The sequence below is a fragment of the Canis lupus genome, chromosome 37, assembly GCF_011100685.1.
Source record: "Canis lupus familiaris isolate Mischka breed German Shepherd chromosome 37, alternate assembly UU_Cfam_GSD_1.0, whole genome shotgun sequence".
NCBI lineage: Eukaryota > Metazoa > Chordata > Mammalia > Carnivora > Canidae > Canis > Canis lupus.
The window spans coordinates 29475895-29496966 of NC_049258.1; the positions used below are offsets into that span (position 1 = coordinate 29475895).

General features: G+C 53.0%; 1 protein-coding gene across 4 annotated transcripts in view; it reads right to left on the reverse strand.

Annotated features, from left to right (window-relative positions):
* The window catches only part of WDFY1 (WD repeat and FYVE domain containing 1), a 118290-nt gene that overhangs the window by 36583 nt on the left and 60635 nt on the right, over window positions 1–21072 (reverse strand). The window contains exon 1 of one of the 4 annotated variants that reach the window (XM_038585881.1): window positions 15463–15574. The exons of the other annotated variants lie outside the window; for them this stretch is intronic. Within the exon in view, the coding sequence (XP_038441809.1) occupies window positions 15463–15465 (3 nt within the window). The 5' untranslated portion in view covers window positions 15466–15574. Of the gene's footprint in view, window positions 1–15462; window positions 15575–21072 lie in introns of those variants that run through there. 4 annotated transcript variants of the gene reach the window in all.

Below are 21072 nucleotides of genomic sequence, written 5' to 3' on the forward strand. Positions count from 1 at the left end.
AGTTCAATAAAACTTAGTTCTCTTCTAGCCTTTGCCCTTAGAGAAGGGTTTTCAAGTTTGAGGGACTTTGTTTTTTGTTTTGTTTTTTTTTAAAAACACAGAATGCCTATATCTAAATAAAAGTGAATTACAAAGGGTAAAAAGTGAAATCTGAGCAGCTCTGATTAAAGAGATGTTGGGGGCTTCAGGATCTCCATGGAGCCCTGCTTGCACACCATTGTCCCAGTGTTCAAATAGTGAAAAGAGAGGGAGGGATTAAACCAGAAATGTGCCATCAAGTCACAAAAACAAGTAAACTGGAATCAAAACTAGTAATAAGGCTAATGAAAAAATTTACTTTTCGGAATGCCTGTGTGTCTCAGTGGTTGAGCGTTTCCCTTTGGCTCAGGGTGTGACCCCGGGGTCCTGGGATCAAGTCCCACATTGGGTTCCCCGCACGGAGTCTGCTCGTCTCTCTGCCTGTGTCTCTGCCTCTTTCTGTGTCTCTCAGGAATAAATAAATAAAATCTTAAAAAAATAAAAAAAACTGAGGACAGTCTTTGATTCTCCTTGTGTGGTAAATTTTAGTCGTGGGCTCCCGTGTATGACACATATTCTTTGGGGGGAAGAGTCTGGAGGAGGGAAGTCTGGGAGAATCTGTCCAGGGTTGGTTTTGGATACAATCCAGGGAAAGCAGAGAGACTGGGTTAATTAATTCCAGAAAGACCTAAATAACAATTCTTTTAGGTTCTGATTTAACCCTCAGAGAACAATCACCTTCCCTCCAAAGTTTATGAACCAACCTCAGACCGTGTTAGTTGGGCACTAACTAACCTACAAGGAATGATGCACAGGCTTGTAAAACCAACCTAACCCGTGAACCTTGCAAGGAAAACTAAAGCTACGGGCCTAGCTTCCTAAGAAATCTAAAAAGGTTTTAAGTCCACAGCAAAGAATAAAAGCACATAAACCTTTCTTACGTGTATATTCCACAGAACACAATACTAGCAGAACAAACCTGACCCTCTTAGGTTAATTGGCTTGATTAGGAAAGTCAGGTGACCTGAGCGGTGATGATAAACCTCTGTGACAGATGCTGGGTAGTTATTCCTTTCATCCCCATACGTTTGGAAAAAAACACTTCAGTTGGTCACTTGACCAAAACAAATCAAGAGATCACATGGCCCTTCAGGAACAAAGTCAGGGCTCCAGGCCACGAACACGCAGCATTGCTAAGAGAAGCAGGAAGCATGAGCAGCCACGAGCTGTCACAGTCATGACAACCACAGCAAGGACCAGAGAGCGCACATTCATACGAGGCCCCGGAGAGACCTCCTGGAATAGCCGTGCCGGGGGCCAAGCTCACAGGCTGGAGAATGGCAGAGAGGGATTCCGACACAGAAAGCCTGCGGTCTTCCCATCGCCCACACACCAACCCTTCCTACCAATCAAAGGTAGCTCACTATCTCTCTCAAATAGATATATAAAATCTTAAAAAAAAAAAAAAAGAAAAAGAAAAAGAAACTGAGACACCCAGGTGGCTCAGTGGTTGAGTGTCTCCCTTCAGCTCAGGGCGTGACCCCGGGGTCCTAGGATCGAGTCCCACATAGGGCTCCCCGCAGGGAGCCTGCTTCTCCCTCTGCCTGGGTCTCTGCCTCTCTCCCTGTGTCTCTCATGAATAAATAAATAAAATATTTTAAAAAACAAAAACGACCCATTGCATGGCAGGCACAGTTTGGGGTAAATTTATATGTAATATATTGTTTAATCCACATACTTAGGCGATGTATCATTTTGAAGATAAAAGAAATTGAGTTGTTGACACTTAAAAGACTTTCCTGGAGTCACAAGATACAGGTGGCAGAGCTAGGGTTTGAATTCGGGTAGGATTCTGTATCTTCATAATAAACGCCCAAGACCTAAGGATGACATAAAAGGGAAAGGGGTGCTGGTAGACTTCTCAAAAGTCTATGCAAAATTTTAGAATCATGAGCAATTGCTCTAGGGAACAGGTCCAGAAATTTTAGCAGACTTTCAAAAGGGCTTCTTATCCCAGAGGACGTCGAGAACCGCCAGCCGGGTATCTTCTGCATGCTCCACGCGTCACGGGGACCTTATTTCCTTGTCACAGACGTAAGCTTCAGGCATAGGTACACCATTTAATGCTATTTTAATTGCCATTAATGTGACCTCAGGGCTAATTATTTGATAGTGAATCTGACGTCCTGCCCGAATCTCATCATACGATGCCTTTCCGGGAGATGTGAGTGACCGAGGGCAGGAGGTGAAATAAAGATGCACTGGCCAAAGCGCTTCCCCCCTACCCGGTGGCCTCCAGGGCCCCCCCGCGAGAATCTGGGGAGCGGCACACCTCACCCTGCCACGGCCTGGCCCGGGTGGGGTGGGGTGGATCACGGCATCCGCCCTGTGCCCACGGGGCTGAAGATGCGCTCCGCATCCTCAGCCCTGAGCCCGCCTCCCTCTCCTCTGCCCTCCCACATAGCATGAAGTGCTTTTGAAAGGGAGGATACATCAGATGTTTTGGGATCACGTTTGCTGGAAATAACCATTCTTTACGTCACCCAGTAGAGGAGCTGCCAATGTCAGAAGAGTACCCTCTATTTTCTCACTCCTTTTCCTTGCACAACATGTTGAACAGTTATTTTAAAATTCAGAAATCAAATCTAATTTTAGCAACGTGTAGCTGCAGAATAGACTCTCAAGCCATTGGCACCCAAACATGTGTGATTTGGCAGGAAAGCTGATATTTAATTATAAATCTTATCCAATTATAAAAAAATACCACCCCAAGATTTGTTGGTCAATTACATCTCAATAAAACCGGGGAGAAAAAAAAGATGCTTTGTAAAGAAAAGGAAGTCCTATTCTGTTTATTATTGTCTTATTTCGCATGAATAAGAAAAAGAACTTTATATCTCTTGGAGGCCACTTTCATTCAAGGTCTAAAATTTTTAGCTCCCAGAGTTAAGACTAGTTACAGAATATGATTCTAAATTAGAAGTATTTTTTTTAAATTTTTATTTATTTATGATAGTCACACAAGGAGAGAGAGAGAGAGGCAGAGACATAGGCAGAGGAAGAAGCAGGCTCCATGCACCGGGAGCCCGACGTGGGATTCAATCCCGGGTCTCCAGGATCGCGCCCTGGGCCAAAGGCAGGCGCCAAACCGCTGCGCCACCCAGGGATCCCAGAAGTATATTTTAGAAACATTCATGTTGTAGACATTTGCTGGAAATACAATGATTATTGCAGATCTACTTATCTTAAATCTTCTATTCTTTGAACTCTTACTGATAAAATATCATCATATTCACTGGCTATAAGGAAGAGCTCAGGAAAATAGGATTTAGAAGCTGGTTTTATTAAAAAGTCTTAATGCCACTGTGTTAGGAAAACTTAGTGTGGTCTTTAAAACATCAGCATTTTGACCTTGAAACTGATCTACGTGGCACAAAGAGGACACCGACGCAAATTGTACTGGGATAATGTTCGCTAAGCCAGTTGCTCCAAAAATTACTTTCTATCATGATTTAACAGACACTTTTGATATTGATTTTACTCATAAATATGGATAAACATCACTTACTCAGACAGGCCCATTACTTCAAAGAAGGTCACTTCAAAAAAACTTTTTTCTCAGAGCACAACTTGTTTATCTTGCAACAACTGACAAAAGGATAACAGTCTTTTCCAACGTTACACAAGGAGCCAAAGTTGGAGTTTTTAAGTAAGTCTAATGTATGAATTTTAATAGGTATTGACCTAGAGCTGCTCAATAAATACTGCCTAGATTTTGTTTATTTTTTTTTTTTTAAGGTTTTATTGATTTGAGAGGAAGGGGGAGGCAAAGGCAGACAGAGAAGCAGACTTCCCCCTGAGCCGGGAGCCAGATCAGAACTCGATCCCAGGACCCGGCATCATGACCTGGGCTGAAGGCAGACGCCGAATGGACTGAGCCACCCAGGCGCCCCTGAATTTTGTTCTAAAATGATCATAGGCAAAGACAGGCTTAAGTTTTCCTAAGAAATGGGTATAGTTGTTCAACTCACATCCCATAAAAAAAGATGAACATAAAACTTTAAAATTTCATCTTAAAACTTCAAATCAGTGCCATGTACAGACTACCCTATACAATACTCTATATAATACTGCAAAGGGGCAGAGGTTTAGTCCAGGTGTCTGTCCCAAGCGGAGCCCATCATGCGACCCGTCCCCATCCATGGAGTGACGCTCCTGAACAGGAAACTAAAAAGCCAGCCCCTCGGACTGTCTCCCAGATGACGGACACGGAGAAACCCTCCTGTTTCCCAATATCTCCCACCAAAGTGCTCCACCTTGTGAACTAGATATCTGGGTATTTGGGGAGAGAGAGAGAGAGAGAGAGTGTGTGTGTGTGTGTGTGTGTGTGTGTGTGTGTTTTCCAAACCCACTCCCCCGTGGGCCCTGTCACCTGCTTGCAGGCCCTGAGACCCCTCCTGCCGGGGCCCACCTGCCACCCGCTCCTCCTCCCTGCCCACGTCTGAAGCACTCCTCCCCGATTCTGGACCCCCCTTTCAGGACCCACCTCAACTCTCCCACCTCCCCGTGATCCCAAGCCCCTGCTGAGCACATCTTCCTTTTCAACATTCTCTGAAGAAACCCCAAGTTGGGGGAAGCACGCAGGCTGCTCTACTTAGCGGTCCCCACGGGACTCTTAACAATCTCCAATTCTGGGTTCAGACCACAGTAGGCGCCCAGGAGGCTGGTACCTAAAGCGCAAGGGCAGCGCTGGGCTTCTCTGACCCCCGCCCGGCCTGAAGCCCAGCACACACGCACATCACTCTGCAGCCGAGCAGCCGAGCAAGCGATGCGATGACCCGCGATGCCGAGCCGCGCACCGTGGGGACGGCGCCCTCGCCTTGAGGCCAGCGGCCGACAGGCACCGCACCTGCCCGCTGCACCCAGGACAGGCCCAGGGCACCGCACCCGCCCGCTGCACCCAGGACAGGCCCAGGGCACCGCACCCACCCGCTGCACCCAGGACAGGCCCAGGGCACCGCACCCACCCGCTGCACCCAGGACAGGCCCAGGGCACCGCACCCGCCCGCTGCACCCAGGACAGGCCCAGCTCCTCGTCCGCAGGACACAAGGCCGTGCGGGTCCACCCCTGAGCCCCGGGCCGGCCCTGCCTCTCATTCTGGCACATTCGGAAAACAGGCGTATATCAGGTTTCAGAGGCCCGGGGTCTTCTCGCGGCTGAGGACGCTCTGTGAGAGCCCAGAAGGGCTGCGGACACCAGGCCCCAGGTCCAGGCCCCCGCGACAGCAAGATCCGGCCGGAAAGGTGGGGGAGCAGTGCAGGCGGGGATGGCTCCAGGGCCCCTCACTCAGCGCAGCAGCCACGCCGAGCGTTAGGCTGTTCGGTCTTCCTAGCGCTGGCCATCCTGTGCTGCCGCTAAATTGATCTTTCCCTTTTTTTTCAAGATTTTATTTATTTATTCCTGAAAGACACAGAGAGAGGCAGAGACCCAGGCAGAGGGAGGAGCAGGCTCCCTGCAGGGAGCCCGATGCGGGACTCGATCCCAGGACCCGGGTTCATGACCTGAGCCAAAGCCAGACGCTCCACCGCTGAGCCCCCCAGGTGCCCCTAAAATGACCTTTCCTTTTCGAAACATATGTGAAAGTGGGAGAAGAGAGTTTGGGGACAGACACACAGGGCAGTAGAGGGAAAGAACGGCAGGCGGTGTTTGAGAGAGAGATACACGATGGAACTCGCCCACCTGAGACAACACATGACACTGGAGACAACACACGACACTGGAGACAACACACGCGCAAGCACACCCCTAAATACACCTGCAGATTTCAGGGACGTTGTACCTTGGCTGCCAAGAAGGCAGAACTTATCTCCAAAACCAAGCAGTGGGAAAAAAAAAAAAAAAAAAAAAAAAAAAAAAAAAAACAAAACCAAGCAGTGGGATGAAGTGAGTCTGCCCCTGACTTTGGACAAGCCTCAAGATACTTTTGATCTGTTTCCCCCAAATACTTGAGGAGGGTATTGACATTTTTTTTCTCTAAAATTCAAACACACACACACACACACACACACACACACAACACTGTGCTCTTGAGCTATCTGGAAACCTACTTGTGAGAAGTATGGCTCTGGGATGACACTGGAGGAATCCTGTCCTAGTGGGGTCGACGGGAGAGCAGAGTGAGACAACGGGGTGCGGGGGGCCAATGGGAAAGCAGGCTCTCCCCCAGGATCGGCACTTCCTCACCACCGGCCTGTCTCTACGGTCAGCTTATTAACCCTCCCCACTCACACGCACAGTACAGTGTCTTCTGAGGGGCCCGAGACAGGATCGCACTGCCCTTCCGGACTCAGGCCTGTGGCCTTGAGCCTCCCGGGTCCTGCCTCACAGAATTCCTGCAGCCATTATATAATCTCACCCACAGACTTTGGTGCTGTCACTCCCGCACTCACCTAGATTTGCTATGCACGTGAGAAATTTCTTCCCACCAACACAAGCTTCTTGCCCTCAAGAAACAGATCTGACACGTGTAGGTTTTTCTTTTCTAATAACCTCCCCGGTTAAGAACTCAAAGAGGAGAACAAGTGAAGGCGGGGGGTGGGGGGGGGTACCCAGCCTGAAACGTGATTCACGTATTATTTCTCCACGTATCACTTCCTCTGGACAGAGTGATCGATTTGGAATATCCCAACGATACCTGTTAATCATCTGATTTCTGTCTTCTGGTAAATATGCCTGTAATTAGGATTTTTTTCTCCTGGAGTCTTCTGAGACACAGCCTGGCCTTTGGTTCTGTTTCAAATCACTTAAGGACCAAAAAGATACTGGAAATAGAGGGTAGCATTTCCAGGCGACATTTCCCTATGACTTTGAAGCTGCATGAAACATTAAGAACTTGGGACCCTATTTGTATTTCACAGTGATGCTTATTTGGTCTTTCTTAATATGAATTTTTCAATAATCAGGAACAGTTTTGTTTAAGAGGCTGTGCTTGCGATGCTGCCCCCAGCACCCTGCCTGGTGATGACCACTTAAAATGTTTATTAAGAACTTTCATTTTCTCCCTAATGCAGCCTACCTGGCACTCATTAAAAAAATCTGTCCCCGGGGCCTTTATGCCTTGGCAACGATGTCTACAGCTGTGAACGAAATTTGCTAGGAGGTGGGAGATGGCACATCCATCGTCCTCTTTGAAAAGTTCAAGTTTGGAGCCCCAGGGTGGCTCGGCGGTTGAGCATCTGCCCTCCACTCGGGGCGTGACCCCAGGGTCCCAGGATCGAGTCCTGCATCGGGCTCCCCACAGGGAGCCTGCTTCTCCCTCTGCCTGTGTCTCTGCCTCTCTCTGGGTCTCTCACGAATAAATAAATAAAATCTTTTTTAAAAGCTAAAAAAAAAAAAGTTCAGGTTCAAGCTGAGAGATGGACCTCCCTTGTTATATAGTCGCTTCCCCCTTAAGATTTTTACCACGATTGTGGATGTAGAGTGGATAATCTGAACCCTTCAAGCATGGATGTCATGAGGCCCAAAGCAAGTCTGAAAGGTAGGCCTCATCCGCAGTGTACTTAGATCAGAGGACTTGGCTTCTTCATAAAGAAACTGAAAATACTGGTCTAAGCAATAAAAAGAAAAACGTCCCATCCCATATACACGCCTGGCTTTGAACCACAGTGGAGAAGCACCGTGATAGTGCAGTAGCCCTGACACCTTCTCTCACCTCCCTGCTGCTTACAGTCTAGGCTGTTTTGTTTCTTTCAGTTCATTGGTTCAAATAAGTTTCCTAGGGCGTGGAAAACACAACTGATGAGCCATTTTTAAACATCTTGCTGGGTTTGGTTTTTTTTTTTTTTCTTCTGTTTCTCTTTAAACAAAAAATCGCCTAGCTAATGTGGATGGAATGTGCTCTAGGTGCGAGGCCGCATGCCAAGGGCTTGCACTGGGTTATCTTGTTCAATCTTCAGGTAAATTGAGGAAGTCGGGCCCGTGCAAGGGGGCCAAGCAAAGCGCCCCAGGTCACAGGGCTCACACGCAGGCCCCGGGGCCGCGTGCCTCTCTTCTCATCCTGTCCCCGGACACACCGCCGGCCGGCCGGGGCTCTGCGAGGGGGCACCTGGAGGCGCGGGCCGGGCTGCGAGGCGCCGGGTGCCCCTTCCGCGGGGAGCAGGGGCCGTCCTCCCACGGCACACGCTGCCGGCCCGCGATGACATTCCGACCCTTCTCTCAAAAGAAACATGTTTCCAAGCCTTTCATCGTTTCACCTGCATCATGAAGAGCGGATGCCTTTTTTCCCTTTTTTAAGGGAAGGCAAGGAAGCTGGTGGGGGGGCGACCCTGGAACTGGGGGCAGAACAGTTGGGGGGTAATCGGAATCCGATGCCCCATGCGGTGGGGCCTTCCTCACTTTTTCAGGGACGTGACTTCTTAAAGTCGCTGGAACGTTTAGCTGCTTCTGGAACAGAAGGCCGAGGGCCGGACCCCGGGGGTCTGAGAACCATCTCGTACTTGAACGGCTGAGTCCTTGAAGGGACTAGAGTCATTCCACATTGTGACCAAAAACCTCCAGGGTTGGGCAGCCCGGGTGGCCCAGCGGGTTAGCGCCGCCTTCAGCCCAGGGCGGGATCCTGGGGACCCGCGATCGAGTCCCACGTCGGGCTCCCTGCATGGGGCCTGCTTCTCCCTCTGCCTGTGTCTCTGCCCCTCTCTCTCTCTCTGTCTCTGTGTCTCTCATGAATAAATGAATAAAATCTTAAAAAAAAAAAAGTTCAGGGTCGCTGAAATGAGAAAGATGAAGCACATTTTCTTCCCCTCGGCTATTCTCGGTTCTCAGATGAGAGCAAGGTGCGAACAGAAACATACACGTCTAGCCCAGAGCCCAAGTTCCAGAAGCCTCTGTGCGCATGCGTGTGCGTGTGTTTATTTTCAGGGAACTACTTCAGCTTCCATCCCGATTCTAGACACATCCGACCTTCAGAAGTTACGAAACTCAGGGGAAAACAAGACAGAGAGTTTTGCTGGAGAAGTAATGTAAATGGCAAAATATTTTAAAGTCATGTTTCACATAATTCAGAAGAGACAACATCCACATGGAGAAAACTGCATGGTCTGATAGAACATGCAATAAAAAGGGAAAATTAACCACACCAGATGCTTAGAGCCCTTCCCAGAAAGAATCGCTGCTGCTTGCATATCCTCCTGGAAGCCTCCAGCTTAGATCCTGGCACATCTGCCTTATTTCACACAGATGGGGCCCTGACGTACAGGATGTACGCTGGCAAATTACACCACACCTGGATCCTTAGGGCGAACCTGCGAGGGGCTGGGGAAGCCAGGGTGTCCCGCCCCCCAGGCTCCGCTCTGGGAACAAGGCCTGGGATACGGATGCTGGACTCTTTCCAGCCAGGTCCGGGTCACAAGGTAACCGAGGGCGGAAATGAAGGGACCCACGTCCCCAGGCCACAGAGCGCTGAAATGGCAGGGCCTGAAGTAGCCACCAAGGCGGGTCTGCCCCAGTCCACACGCCCCCACCGGTCCCCACATCGCCAGCCTCAGAAATGCCTGCGACGTCCGTGCAGTAAAAAATGCAATGACGATGACTCGCCAACGCTTTATCCTTTCTTCTTCTGTGTGATTGGCACAGAGTATTCCGAGAGTTTAGAGAACTTCCCGCCGAGAACACAGGCTCCTGGACAGCGTGAGCTTCTGGTGTGCGTAACACAACGCCTGGGGCGCAGGCCCAGGGCTAGTTTCCATGAACACAGGGTTCTTACCTGGAGCCCCCAGTTCAGAAGGATCCTAGACTTGGTTTGATGCTCCGCAGTCACCGTGATCAATACTTTCTGAACAAGGGGTCCTACATTTTCATTTTGTACTGGGTGCCATCCTCCCCGGAGCACGCCTACCAGAGGGCGGGTACCCGATTCATTTGCCAAATCCACAGTGAATTCATGGAAGTCACCTTAGGACATGGGTCAGCAAACTACAAGGGAGAGCCCAGTGCTGGCCCTCCACCTGCTCTTAAAATAAAGTTTTATGAAAATATCGCCACACCTGTTTGCATCTTGCCCATGACTGCTTTCACTCTGTAACAGAAGAGTGACAGGGACACAGACTCTAGGACCCACAAACCCAAAATACTCACAACCCAAACCTTTTCCAGAAAAACTTTTCTGACCCCTGCCTCAGAACACCATCTCTCAACTTTTTCTACCGCAATAACGGGAACCGCATAAAAAGGCAGGTAGCCTTGAGGTGTGGTGCGCTGGTCCCAGGCAGCTAGCCGTAAACAAGCTATTTCTGAGGTTTTTATCGTTAAGGTTGGTAAGCATTTTGCATCTTGGACCCAAATGCACTCTTGGTTTTGTGTAGAGACGTTTCTTAAATCTAAATCCATCTGTATGAGTCGCATTTGTCCCTTGCTGTCTCCTCCCTACAAGAATGAGTACAAGCTCCTCAGCTTCAAGCCCCGCGCACAGCCTTAGTTTCCCCTCTTCAATGACCCAGTGTGGAAAGAAGGTTCCTGTAGCGTTTCAGCCAGCATCCACTGACCCGCACCGCACTGCTCTCATTTCTTACCAGCCCTGAAGTCCTGCTAGAAGAGATCCAGCAAGGATCCTAAAACATAGAATCCTGAACGCCCTCGTTCCAGACCAAAGCGACTCTAGCTCTGCGCCCCGTCACGCTGAGAGACTAATGAAGGCCTGTATTATTTTCGCCCAGGCACAATTCAGAAACCAGGTAGGGAGCCAGTCCAGGTCTGAGTGCTCAGGTCTGCGGCTCTGTTGGAGATTTCTGGAGGCCAGCTTCCTCGTGATAGTCAGGGGCCCTGCATTCCTAACGTAAATAGTTTGCAGCACTCCCGCATCACAGCTCAAATGCACAATGTGTCCTGCTTTCGGGGCCCTGGGATTCACCCATTCCCCCTGGCTGCTCGGTGCGGGCGAGGATCAAAGGGGCTGTGCCTCTGGTTCCTGCACCCTCCTCTCAATCACACCATCTGGGGGATCCGGGCGTCAAGGGGGAGTTGCTCCTTGGTAAATAGCGAGGATACTTTACAGAGAACAAAGAATTTTCCATCAGGGAAGAATAAGATGTGCCAGAAAGGAGACCTTATGAGGGGCCAGTAGGAGTCCCAGGAAAGAAGTAACCCCTGTGACGTCTCTCATTGGGAGAACCTCTGGTCGGGGTAACAACAAAATAATATCGAACAGATGACCCCCGGAGCTATCCCCACGTGCTCATCTCTGGGGCTCTTCAAGGAGTCTCCTTGTTTGTGTTGGGGGGATGGAGAGGAGGGGGGTTAGTGTCATCTATTATGTCTTAGTCCATAATGACGTCATTCATGGGGCCCAAAAGGACACACACGGAATCACCCTGTGCCAGGGGGCTGGGGGTCCGTCAGCTATGCCTCTGCCTTGCCTGGGTCGTGATCCCAGGGTCCTGGAGTCCAGGACCGTGCTGTCCTGCATTGTCAGGCGTTGTCATTGTTGGGCTCCCTTTCAGCAGGGAGCCTGCTTCTCCCTCTGCCTCTCCCCTCGAATAAACAAATAAAATCTTTTTTAAAAAAATTTATTTATTTATTCATGAGAGACACAGAGAGAGGCAGAGACCCAGGCAGAGGAAGAAGCAGGCTCCCTGCAGGGAGCCCGATGCCGGACTCAATCCCAGGACCCGGGGGTCATGACCTGAGCCAAAGGCAGCCGCTCAACCGCTGAGCCACCCAGGTGTCCCTAAATAAAATATTTTTTAAAAAATACCCTGTGGCAAATACACAATCTGCTGACCATTTCCTTCCAGCTGCTGTTAGTGACCTGCCGTATAAAAACTGTGAGCTGTTGATGGGACTCGCCACAGAAGCCAGTAATGGAAACTCGAAAGCAACAATCCCAACAGCCAGGGGTAAATACAAGTCTCACCGGTGTTGTTGAGACACCTTTCTCCCTCTGGGGACAACCGAACACCACAGAGGGACAGCTCCCTCTATTCCCAATCCCCTCTACGCCACACTGACCTCTGGCCAGCAGCCCAACCCAGGCCTCAGAACAGGAAAGGACGCATTACTGCAACAAACTACCTCACCCTCGACCTAGACCTTAAATTGCCAAAATAACTACACACTTATGACAATTCACTTAAGCCTTGGACAACTACAGTGAGATACTGGTGGGGAGAGGGGGATCGTTGCAGGATCGACGGGTTCACAGTTAGATTTCTCCCACCCTCTACAACTCCTCTTCCTCTTCCCTGTTTCCAGGATCAGGAACGAACATGAACTTTGAATTTCTTGATTGAGGAGAAGGGCACTCATGCTGTTTCAAACTATCAAGATTTAAAATCACACCAGAAAATCTTTGATTTTTTTTTTTTTTTTACTGTAAGTCTATCTCACTTTAGACAAACAGCATACATTATGAGAACTGGATCTGTATGTAACACAAGAAGATGATGATTCACATTTCAGAAATGGGGCACCACATGAGTGTCTTTCAACCGGTAACTCCACTCTTGTTCACAATGTGGTTTTAAGAGTCACTTCAACTTTTCAGAAGCATGCAGCCTGCATAAAGCAAAGTCCACTTGCATTTTTACTAAAGGTGTCTTCAAAGCCTTTCAAACTTTACCCTTTAAATCCCCACTGTTATCTTCTTCCAGGAAAACAAAATAAAGAAACAAATAAAAGAAAATCCTCCTTTTTCCATTGACATTGTTGACCATTCAATGGTAAACGCTTCCCACTAAGATGTTTAACTACACCGGGGCTCAGAAACCACAGGAGTCCCTGAAACACAATAGCCCTACATTGTTTTCCATGGCAGAGGTTTCTAAAACAAAGACAGGGTGCAGAAGTACAAAGCTGATTCCTACAAAATAATACAGATACAAACACAGCCCCAAGAAGCACGAGGTCTGAAATCTCTGGGCTGGAAACCTGGACCACTGTCACAATGGAATGAAGAACCATTTCCTGTGTGGAGGTACCAGGCGGGATGCTGCGAGCGCTTTTCAGTTTCCTAGAGTCTTGAGAGCTGGCAAGACCCAGGAACAGAGCAGGGAAAAAGACAGAAAGTCACAAGGTGGTCGTTGCCCAAAAGTCAAGCCGCTGGGCAACAGGGAGGGTCACTTGTTCTCCCCTAATGCACGGCAGGAGTAACAGATGAGGTGTCATATTCTTGAGGTCTTACAGTGGGCAAAGCTCTACATGCATTCACTTGCATTAACTCACCAAACCTGTGACTCCTTTACACTCTTAAAAATAGCCCCAAAGGCCTCTATTCGGGTAGGCTGTGTCCCTTGGTATGTATACTGTAATATGCATTTAAATAACATTAAATATGCACTTAAATGGTAAAAAAAATTTTTTACATATTCACCAACTCATTTTTAAATACTATTACATGTTAACAGAAATAACTTTTTAAATGAATAGTAACAATATTTTCTAAAGCAAAAAAAAAAAAATTACTGAAAAGAGTGGCACTATTTTATAATTTTTCAAATCTCCTTAATGTCTGGCTCAAGGAGACCCGGACACCCCTAGCTGCTTCTGCATTCACAGTGTCACACTATCCCAGGGCGTGTGAGCCTCAAGCAAGGTCCACATACAGTCACAGGGGAATGAATGTGGAAAAGGCAAAAAAATCTCCCAGTGCTATTAAGAACCGTTATGAAGATACTTGGACCTTGTGGACCTGTGACAAGTTGTAGGGATTCCTCAGATCCCTCGGACTGCACTTGGAGAACCCCTTCTTACCCCTTCTTTGGAACAGTTTCTATCCCCATTTCACAGAGGAGCAAGCTGGCGCGCAGGGAGGTCAAGGGGACTGTCCCGAGACACGGGCTGAAACAGGCCGGAGCAGGTAACTGCAAGGAGCTAACCCTGGTGTCATCTGGTTGCTGCAAGGTTGCCTGAGAGGGGGTCGGGGCCGAGCGCCCGGTGGCCTCCAGAAGAGCCCAGGAACAGGAGCGCTGCTGTGGGGGAAGGCCTGGGGGCCAGGCCGGGGGCCTCCACACTCCTCTGGCCACCTGATCATGTGACACCCGCAAGGACTAACAACCCTGCGCAGCCAGTGCTGTCCGGAGCAAGGATGCTGCCCCTGCTGGAGGCGGAGGCCGCGGGTGGCTGCTCGGCCATGCCCCGGCCCCGACCCTCCCTCGGGGCAGTGGCCGGCCGCGCGCACGGTCACCTCGCTCCCCTCCCCGGGAAACCCGAGCAAGCCCAGCAAGGCGCAGAGCTGCTCCCTTGGTCACGGCCTCCTTTCGGCCTCGCGCTGTCCTCCAAGGAGGCCTCCGGGGCAGCAGCGGCCCTGGCCGAGCAGCAAACCTCCAGGAGCGGAGCGAGCCCCCGTGACCCCCGCGGCCCCGTCCCACCCCGCGGCCCTCCGGCCCCGCCCTGCGCCCCGCATCTACCCCGGACGCGGGCGGTGAGGGGCCTCGGAAGCGCAGCCCCAGGGCAGCCCCAGGGCAGGCCGAGGCGCCCCAAGCTCCGCTGGGCCCGTGAAGCGGGGTCCCTGTCGCCGGGGCAGGACTCACACCCGCCCCGCCCCAGGCCCCGCCCCAGGCCCCGCCGGGGGTCGCGGAGGCTCCGCTCCGTGGCCCCGAGACCCACCCGCCCGCCCTCGAGGTCCCGCCCCGCGGCTCGGGCCTCGGCCTCGGCGCGCCCCCCGCGGAGCCCCGGACCCCCGGCCTCCCGGTGCCCAGGGGTCGCCTCCCCGCGCGCTCTGCAGGTCGCCTGGGCGCCTCTGCAGCCTGCGCCCGGGCCGCGGGCTCGGGCGCTCCGTGCGCCCCGGGAGCCCTTACTTTCCCGGTAGACCACGCGCCGCCCGCCGCCCGCGCCGCCCGCGCCTCCCTCCTCCTGCTGCGAGGACGCAGCCCCCGCCCCAGCACAGGTCCGCTCCGCCCCCGTCCCGGCCCCGGCCCCCGCCCCGACCCCGGCCCCGACCCCGGCCCCGACCCCGACCCCGACCCCGACTCCAACCCCGACCCCGGCCCCGACCCGGACCCCAACTCCAACCCCGACGCCGGCCCCGACGCCGGCCCCGACCCCGGCCCCGACCCCAACCCCAACCCCGACCCCGGCCCCGACGCCGGCCCCGACCCCGACCCCGACCCCGACCCTGGCCCCGACCCCGACCCCAACTCCAACCCCGACCCCGGCCCCGACGCCGGCCCCGACCCCGACCCCGACCCCAACCCCGACGCCGGCCCCGACGCCGGCCCCGACCCCGACCCCGGCCCCGGCCCCGACCCCGACCCCGACGCCAACCCCGACGCCGGCCCCGACCCCGGCCCCGACCCCGACCCCGACGCCAACCCCGACGCCGGCCCCGACCCCGCGCCCGCGGACCGCGGAATGAACGGAGGAGCGCGCCCACCGGGGGGCGGCGAGCGTGCGTCCCGTGGGGCGGCGGCTCCCGCGGCCGCAGCAGGTGCCCCCCCCCCGTCCCCGGCACTCACCATGGTGGCCGGGCCTCCGCCCCAGACGAGCGCCGGCGGCCGGGGAGGCGCGGGGGCCCGGGGCGCAGGCGAGCGCGGGAGCCCGGCCGACAGGTGAGCGGCCCGCAGACCCGGGCAGCTTCCCACAATGCCCTCGAACTGAAAGTTGGCGACTCCTCCCCGCGCTCCCCCTCCCTCCCCTCCCCTCCCTCCCTCCCCTCCGCTTCCTCCACCCCCCCCCCCCCCCCCCCCGCCTCCTCCGCAGCTCCCGGCGGCGCCCCGCAGGCGGCAGCAGGTGCACTTGCACCTGCCGGGCCTCTGCACCGCGGCACCCGGCAGCCCCGAGCCCGAGCCCGAGCCCCGAGGGGCTGGATTCTGCCCCGGAGCGAGTCGTCCCTTTATCTGAGAATCGTGTGTCTGCGCGGGCACCTGGGGAAAGTGGCGGAGGCGGGGGGCGGGGGGGGGGCCTAAACCGCCAGGGGAGCGGATGGAGAGCGGAACCAGAAGCGACGCAGGCCGCGATTTCTTTCTTCCTTGCTTCCTTTCTTTCCTCTCGACCCTGCAACCCAAGGACAGACGGTTTCTAGGGCCTGGTCTTAAGATGCCTCTCCTAAGACTTCGTGGCTTCCAGGCTCCAGTCACTTCATTTTTCTTGAGCCTCCAGTTTTGACCTGTGGCGGTGGAAGTCTCCAGAACCCCCACCCCCACCCCCACCCCCACCCCCACCCCCACCCCCACCCCGGGGCTGTAGGCAGAGTCTTGAGTGTATACATCCGATCTTTGGGGAGAGACCTTTGGTTTCCCCGAGTACCTAGAGATCCCTGCCTGCGGGAGGGTGTAAAGGCTTCACCTGGGTGGTCCCTGGAAGCCAAAACGGGTGGAAGCGCTTCCTAGGACGCGCTGTGTAAGTTCCGCGGGGTGGGGGCCGAATGAGGCGAGCTCCACCCACCCAGGCCCGCATGCCCCGCACTCCGTGCCCCTCCCACAGAAGGAGATGGGGGTCCCGTTGGGCACAAACAGGCTGTCTTTCTCCGGAAGCACGCAGTTTCTTGTGGGACAGCAAATAATAAACAGGTAAATAAATAATAATGATTTGAAATAATAATTATCAAGTAAGATGAGCATTAAGTAGGTGAGAAGATTATAAGGAAGGTGAGCGCAGGTGGCAGGGATGGGCTGAGGGGAAGCCACCTTGAGGTTGGTGGCAGCAAAGGCTGCCCCTGAGGCAGTGACGCAGACCTGGAGGTGAGAAGCCAGTGCTCAGAAGGAAGAGAGTGGCATTTCCCGAAGAACCTAGACTGAGCCTCTGTGTCAGGACTTGCATGATAGGACGTCAGAGAGCTGGCCAGAGCCAGAAGGCAGAGGGTGTTCTCCGCAGCAGGGCACCGTGCACACTCAGAGCCCCCACGACAGCCTCAAAGTTCTCCCAAAGCTCCCCTCCAGGTTGCTGCACACCTCCTGCTGGCTCCCGCCCCGGGGGTTGGTTCATCTTCCGGAGAGTTCTGGAAGAGGGTGCTTAATAGTTACACCCCAGACCCCAGCCAGTGGGGTGTTTGTCTCTTGACAGATGATCCACGATGTACCATGAATTTAGGAGACCTGCTTTCTAAACTTGTCATTGTCACCCAGGGTGCGTTTGCTCCCTATCTCTGGCCTTTGACTTTACCCAGTGCAACTCTAACCTCTGTGTGTCTTTTTCTTTCTCGCTCCAGGTTCCAGTGAGGGACCCAGCCCTGCCCCACCTGCCCTGCCGAGCCTGTGACAAGCCCCCAGGGCCCTCTCTGCTTTAAGGGTTTTATTGCTCAAGGAAAGAGCTGGGATGCTCAAGTTGTTCTTGAAAACTCAAGACATCTCAGTGCTGGAGATGGTTATGGAAAAGAAAAAGCGGGAGGAAGTTCCCTTATAGTGTGACCCATGTTGGGGAACGTTTGATTCAAAAACGAGGGGAGTTTAACTTAGAAACTATTAATATCCGGGGTACCTGGGGGAGCCCAGGGCATGACCCTGGGGTCCCAGGATCGAGTCCCACATTGGCCTCCCCGCAGGGAGCCTGCTTCTCCCTCTGCCCGGGTCTCTGCCTCTCTCTGTGTCTCTCTGATGAATAAATAAATAGGATCTTTAAAAAAAAAAAAAAAAGAAAATCTGTTTTCTTGTCAAAACAGGATATGTTGATTCCAAGTGGAAGCACCTTACCCAATATATTTTAAAGAATATTTTCAGAAAAATTTTCAGTTAAGGATAATACAGGTTCATTGGAGATGAGGAAAACCAAGAAAAGTGTTGCTTTAAAATCCCATTCTTGATCCTACCCTCAAGAAATAACCACTGCTCTATGTGGTGTAGTTCCTCTCAGATTTGCAGTTCCGTGGAGACAGAGGAGGAGAGGGACGTGGTTTTTTAAAACGAAAACTGGAGTCCTGTCATGTGACTCTCTTACCGTCTGCTGTGGGCTCTGTTTGGTTTTTAGAACATAGTTAATTGAGCACGTGCTCTGTGCCCAGAGCTGTGCTGGCGGCGCACGAGGACAGCGAGCGGAGGAGACAGGGTCCCTCTCAGGGTGAGGGCAGGGTGTTACGGGAACGACAAACCCCAAGCAAATAATGGCATTCAACAGTTACAGGCCCCCAAACATCACGGATGCCACGGAAGGGAGGGATCAAGTGCTCAGCAAACGTGAAGTAAGAAAACTCCCCGTGAGACATACAGTGTTTGCCTCTTGAGGACCCATTTCCCCTGCTTCCTGCACTCCTAGTTTAGGTTTGGGACCCACCCCACCCACGAACTCTTTGTCTGAGGGGTGGCCCTGGCCTAGTCTCAGCCGATCAGAGCATCGCCCATCCACAGTGACCACGACTGGTTCTGAAGCAGGCGAGTGCCCCGAGTCCGTAACCCGAGCCCACAGGACTGAATTCCGGGTCACTCTTGGAGAAGTAGGTCCCCTCTCCCCACTGGGGCTGAAGGAGAATGAGGCAGCAGGAACAGCTGCAGCCATCTCAGTCCCAGGAGGCCTCAGCTTCTCTATGGAGCCAACGCCAAGCAAATGGGGTCTAGAGGTGGAGACGCAATCAGCTCTGGTGACTTGGTCTGTCTTGAACTGAGCCTGAAACTTACCTCGGGGTTGGCAGGCGTCTGAACTAGTTTGCACGGTCACAGCTCGGGGACATGAAGGTGACTGGGGATGTGAAGGTTCTCCTGAGGCCGGGAGGTAGAAGAAGGTGAGACCGCGGTTGGCCTGGCCCGGGAGGGAGCTGAGGAGCACAACCGAAGTGGGGGGAAGAGCCCGGGCCTGGTCAAGGGCTGGAGAATGTGGGAGCCCGAGAGCCTGAGTGTGGGGCCGGGCAGGTCACGGCCCCGGAGGGCACTTCACGGGGTCAGACTATGCGGCCAAGAGATGAGAAACCATTCAAGGCTTACAGGCTGGGAGTGCCCGGGTCCTGCTGAAAAGGTCACCCGTACCCCGCGTGCGCAGACTCCGGAAGAGCCGTGGAGGCGGACGGGAGAGGACGCAGGGGACTGCAGGGGCCCGGTGACATTGTGACTGCGACCAGGATGCTTACCATGGGCTTTTTTACTTCATGTTATTTTGTGGGAATTTCTCAATATCGGTTTCTAATGTGAAAATGATACTTAGAGGCCATACGGATGGAAGCCCGTTCTTGGGCCTATTCTGTGTCCTTGTAACCGAGACGTGAAATTCCTGGAAATCTAAGTCCTGACGACTAAGAACTGAGATTGTTTCTGGGTTTTATTTTATATTTATCACGATGGAAATCCTGTGCATAAAATTTTGGCCCACACTACTGATTACACGAGGATGAATCCGTAAAATTCAAATTATTGGTGGGGCGGCTGGGGGGCTCAAGTGGTTAAGCGGCTGCCTTCGGCTCAGGTCTGAGGGTCCTGGGATCCAGCAGCATATACAGTTCCTGGGTCAGAGAGGAGGCTGCTTCTCCCTTTGCCCCTCCCCCTGCTCATTCTCTCTCTCTCTCTCAAGAAAATAAATAAAATCTTTTTTAAAAATTGAAATTACTGACTGAAGGAGTAAACCATGTCCAGGCCTCTCTCTCTCTATACGTACATCCATCAAGAAAGGCTGTAGCAATTTACACGGAGACAGTTCCCAGCAATAATACACAAGCCCATGTGCCTCTGGAATTAAGAATATATTTCACTGCCCTCTGGGTGGCTCAGTAGTTGAGCATCTGCCTTCAGCTCAGGGCGTGACCCCAGGGTCCCGGGATCGAGTCCTGCATCAGGCTCCTCACAGGGAGCCTGCTTCTCTCTCTGCCTGTGTGTCTATGTCTCTTTCTGGGTCTCTCAAGAAAAAAATACATAAAAATCTTAAAAAATAAAAATAAAAAGAAATTCATGCCCACAGATTTAAATAGGCCCAGGGCAGGCTCACCAGCCACCTGCCCTCTCCTGGAGGACTACTTTCCACGTCCCTTCCTGTCTCCCCTTCAGCGCCGGGGGCCTCCCCCTCAGCCTCTGTTGTGCTGAGAAAATGGAAGCAATCAGAGCGGAGCTTCCTCATCCTTCGAACCGGGTTGGCTTCCCGCCTTCCCCCACCTGGGCTACAGCTCATCCCTCCCGGCCTCCCGGGGTGCCCACTGCCCCTCACCCCGTCCTCCCGTCCCAGGGGCACTCCGTGGCCCTGCAGGGATACCCTGCATCTTGCAGAAAGAAGCCAAGACATCTGCTGGCACCCCTTTCCCCCCTTCCCTTGTGTCTGCCCCCGTGTCTCTAAGTCACACTCGCCGTTACTCTGTCTTCCTTTCCGCGCAGCCCACATTCCTTTGAACTGACTACCTGGGTTTGGGCCTGGCCAAGCTGCTCCCATCCAGATCCCAGTGAGGTCCCAGTGCCCACGTGGTGGGGCAGCTCTGATCACGGGCTCCATCCGCTGGCAGTCCTGGACCCCAACCACTCCTGACCCCTGGGAGCCTGGCTAGTCCGCCTCCGGGACAGCACTTTCTGGGCTCTGCTACCTCACTAGCCCTGTCCTTTTCCCCTTTGCTGAATCCCCCTCACCTTACAGCCCTCTACCCCTCGGCCTACCCAGTGGCTCAGCGTGTGCAGCCCTCTTGTCTTCACACTCACTCCCCAGTTTAGCTGAGATGCGGGGCACATTAGGACAGTGGGTGTTTTAAAGTGGCAAACGGACCAGTTTTTAAAGGGCACTGGTGCCAGTCAGTGAATGTACACCTTACTTTTAAACAATGAAGAGCTAATGGTTTTCTCAGGCAGGGTGAGAGCACGGTGCGGGGAGTCCAGGAGTGCAGGGGAAGGGGCTAGTGTGTGCTGGAGCACAGCGGTGCTTGAAGGACACTAACCTGGGGACATGTCCAGCTGCAGGCATAGGGCACGATGTCTGAAGGAACTGTTCTAACAGCTCCGTGCTCCATTGGGTAGGATTTTTCGATGTACTTTTAGAGATTTGAGAAAAATGAGCGATCCTGGCCAAGAAATTCAGAGTGTAGGTGGAACTTAATTCACAGACACGCATGCGTGCGCGTGTGCACGTGCAGACACACAGATGCACAACGTGCAGGCTCCTGCACAAGGACACCGTTCCTTTGTGGGTTTTATCACTTCCTGAAATAAGTCACCAGGGAAGGCAACGCATGCGCT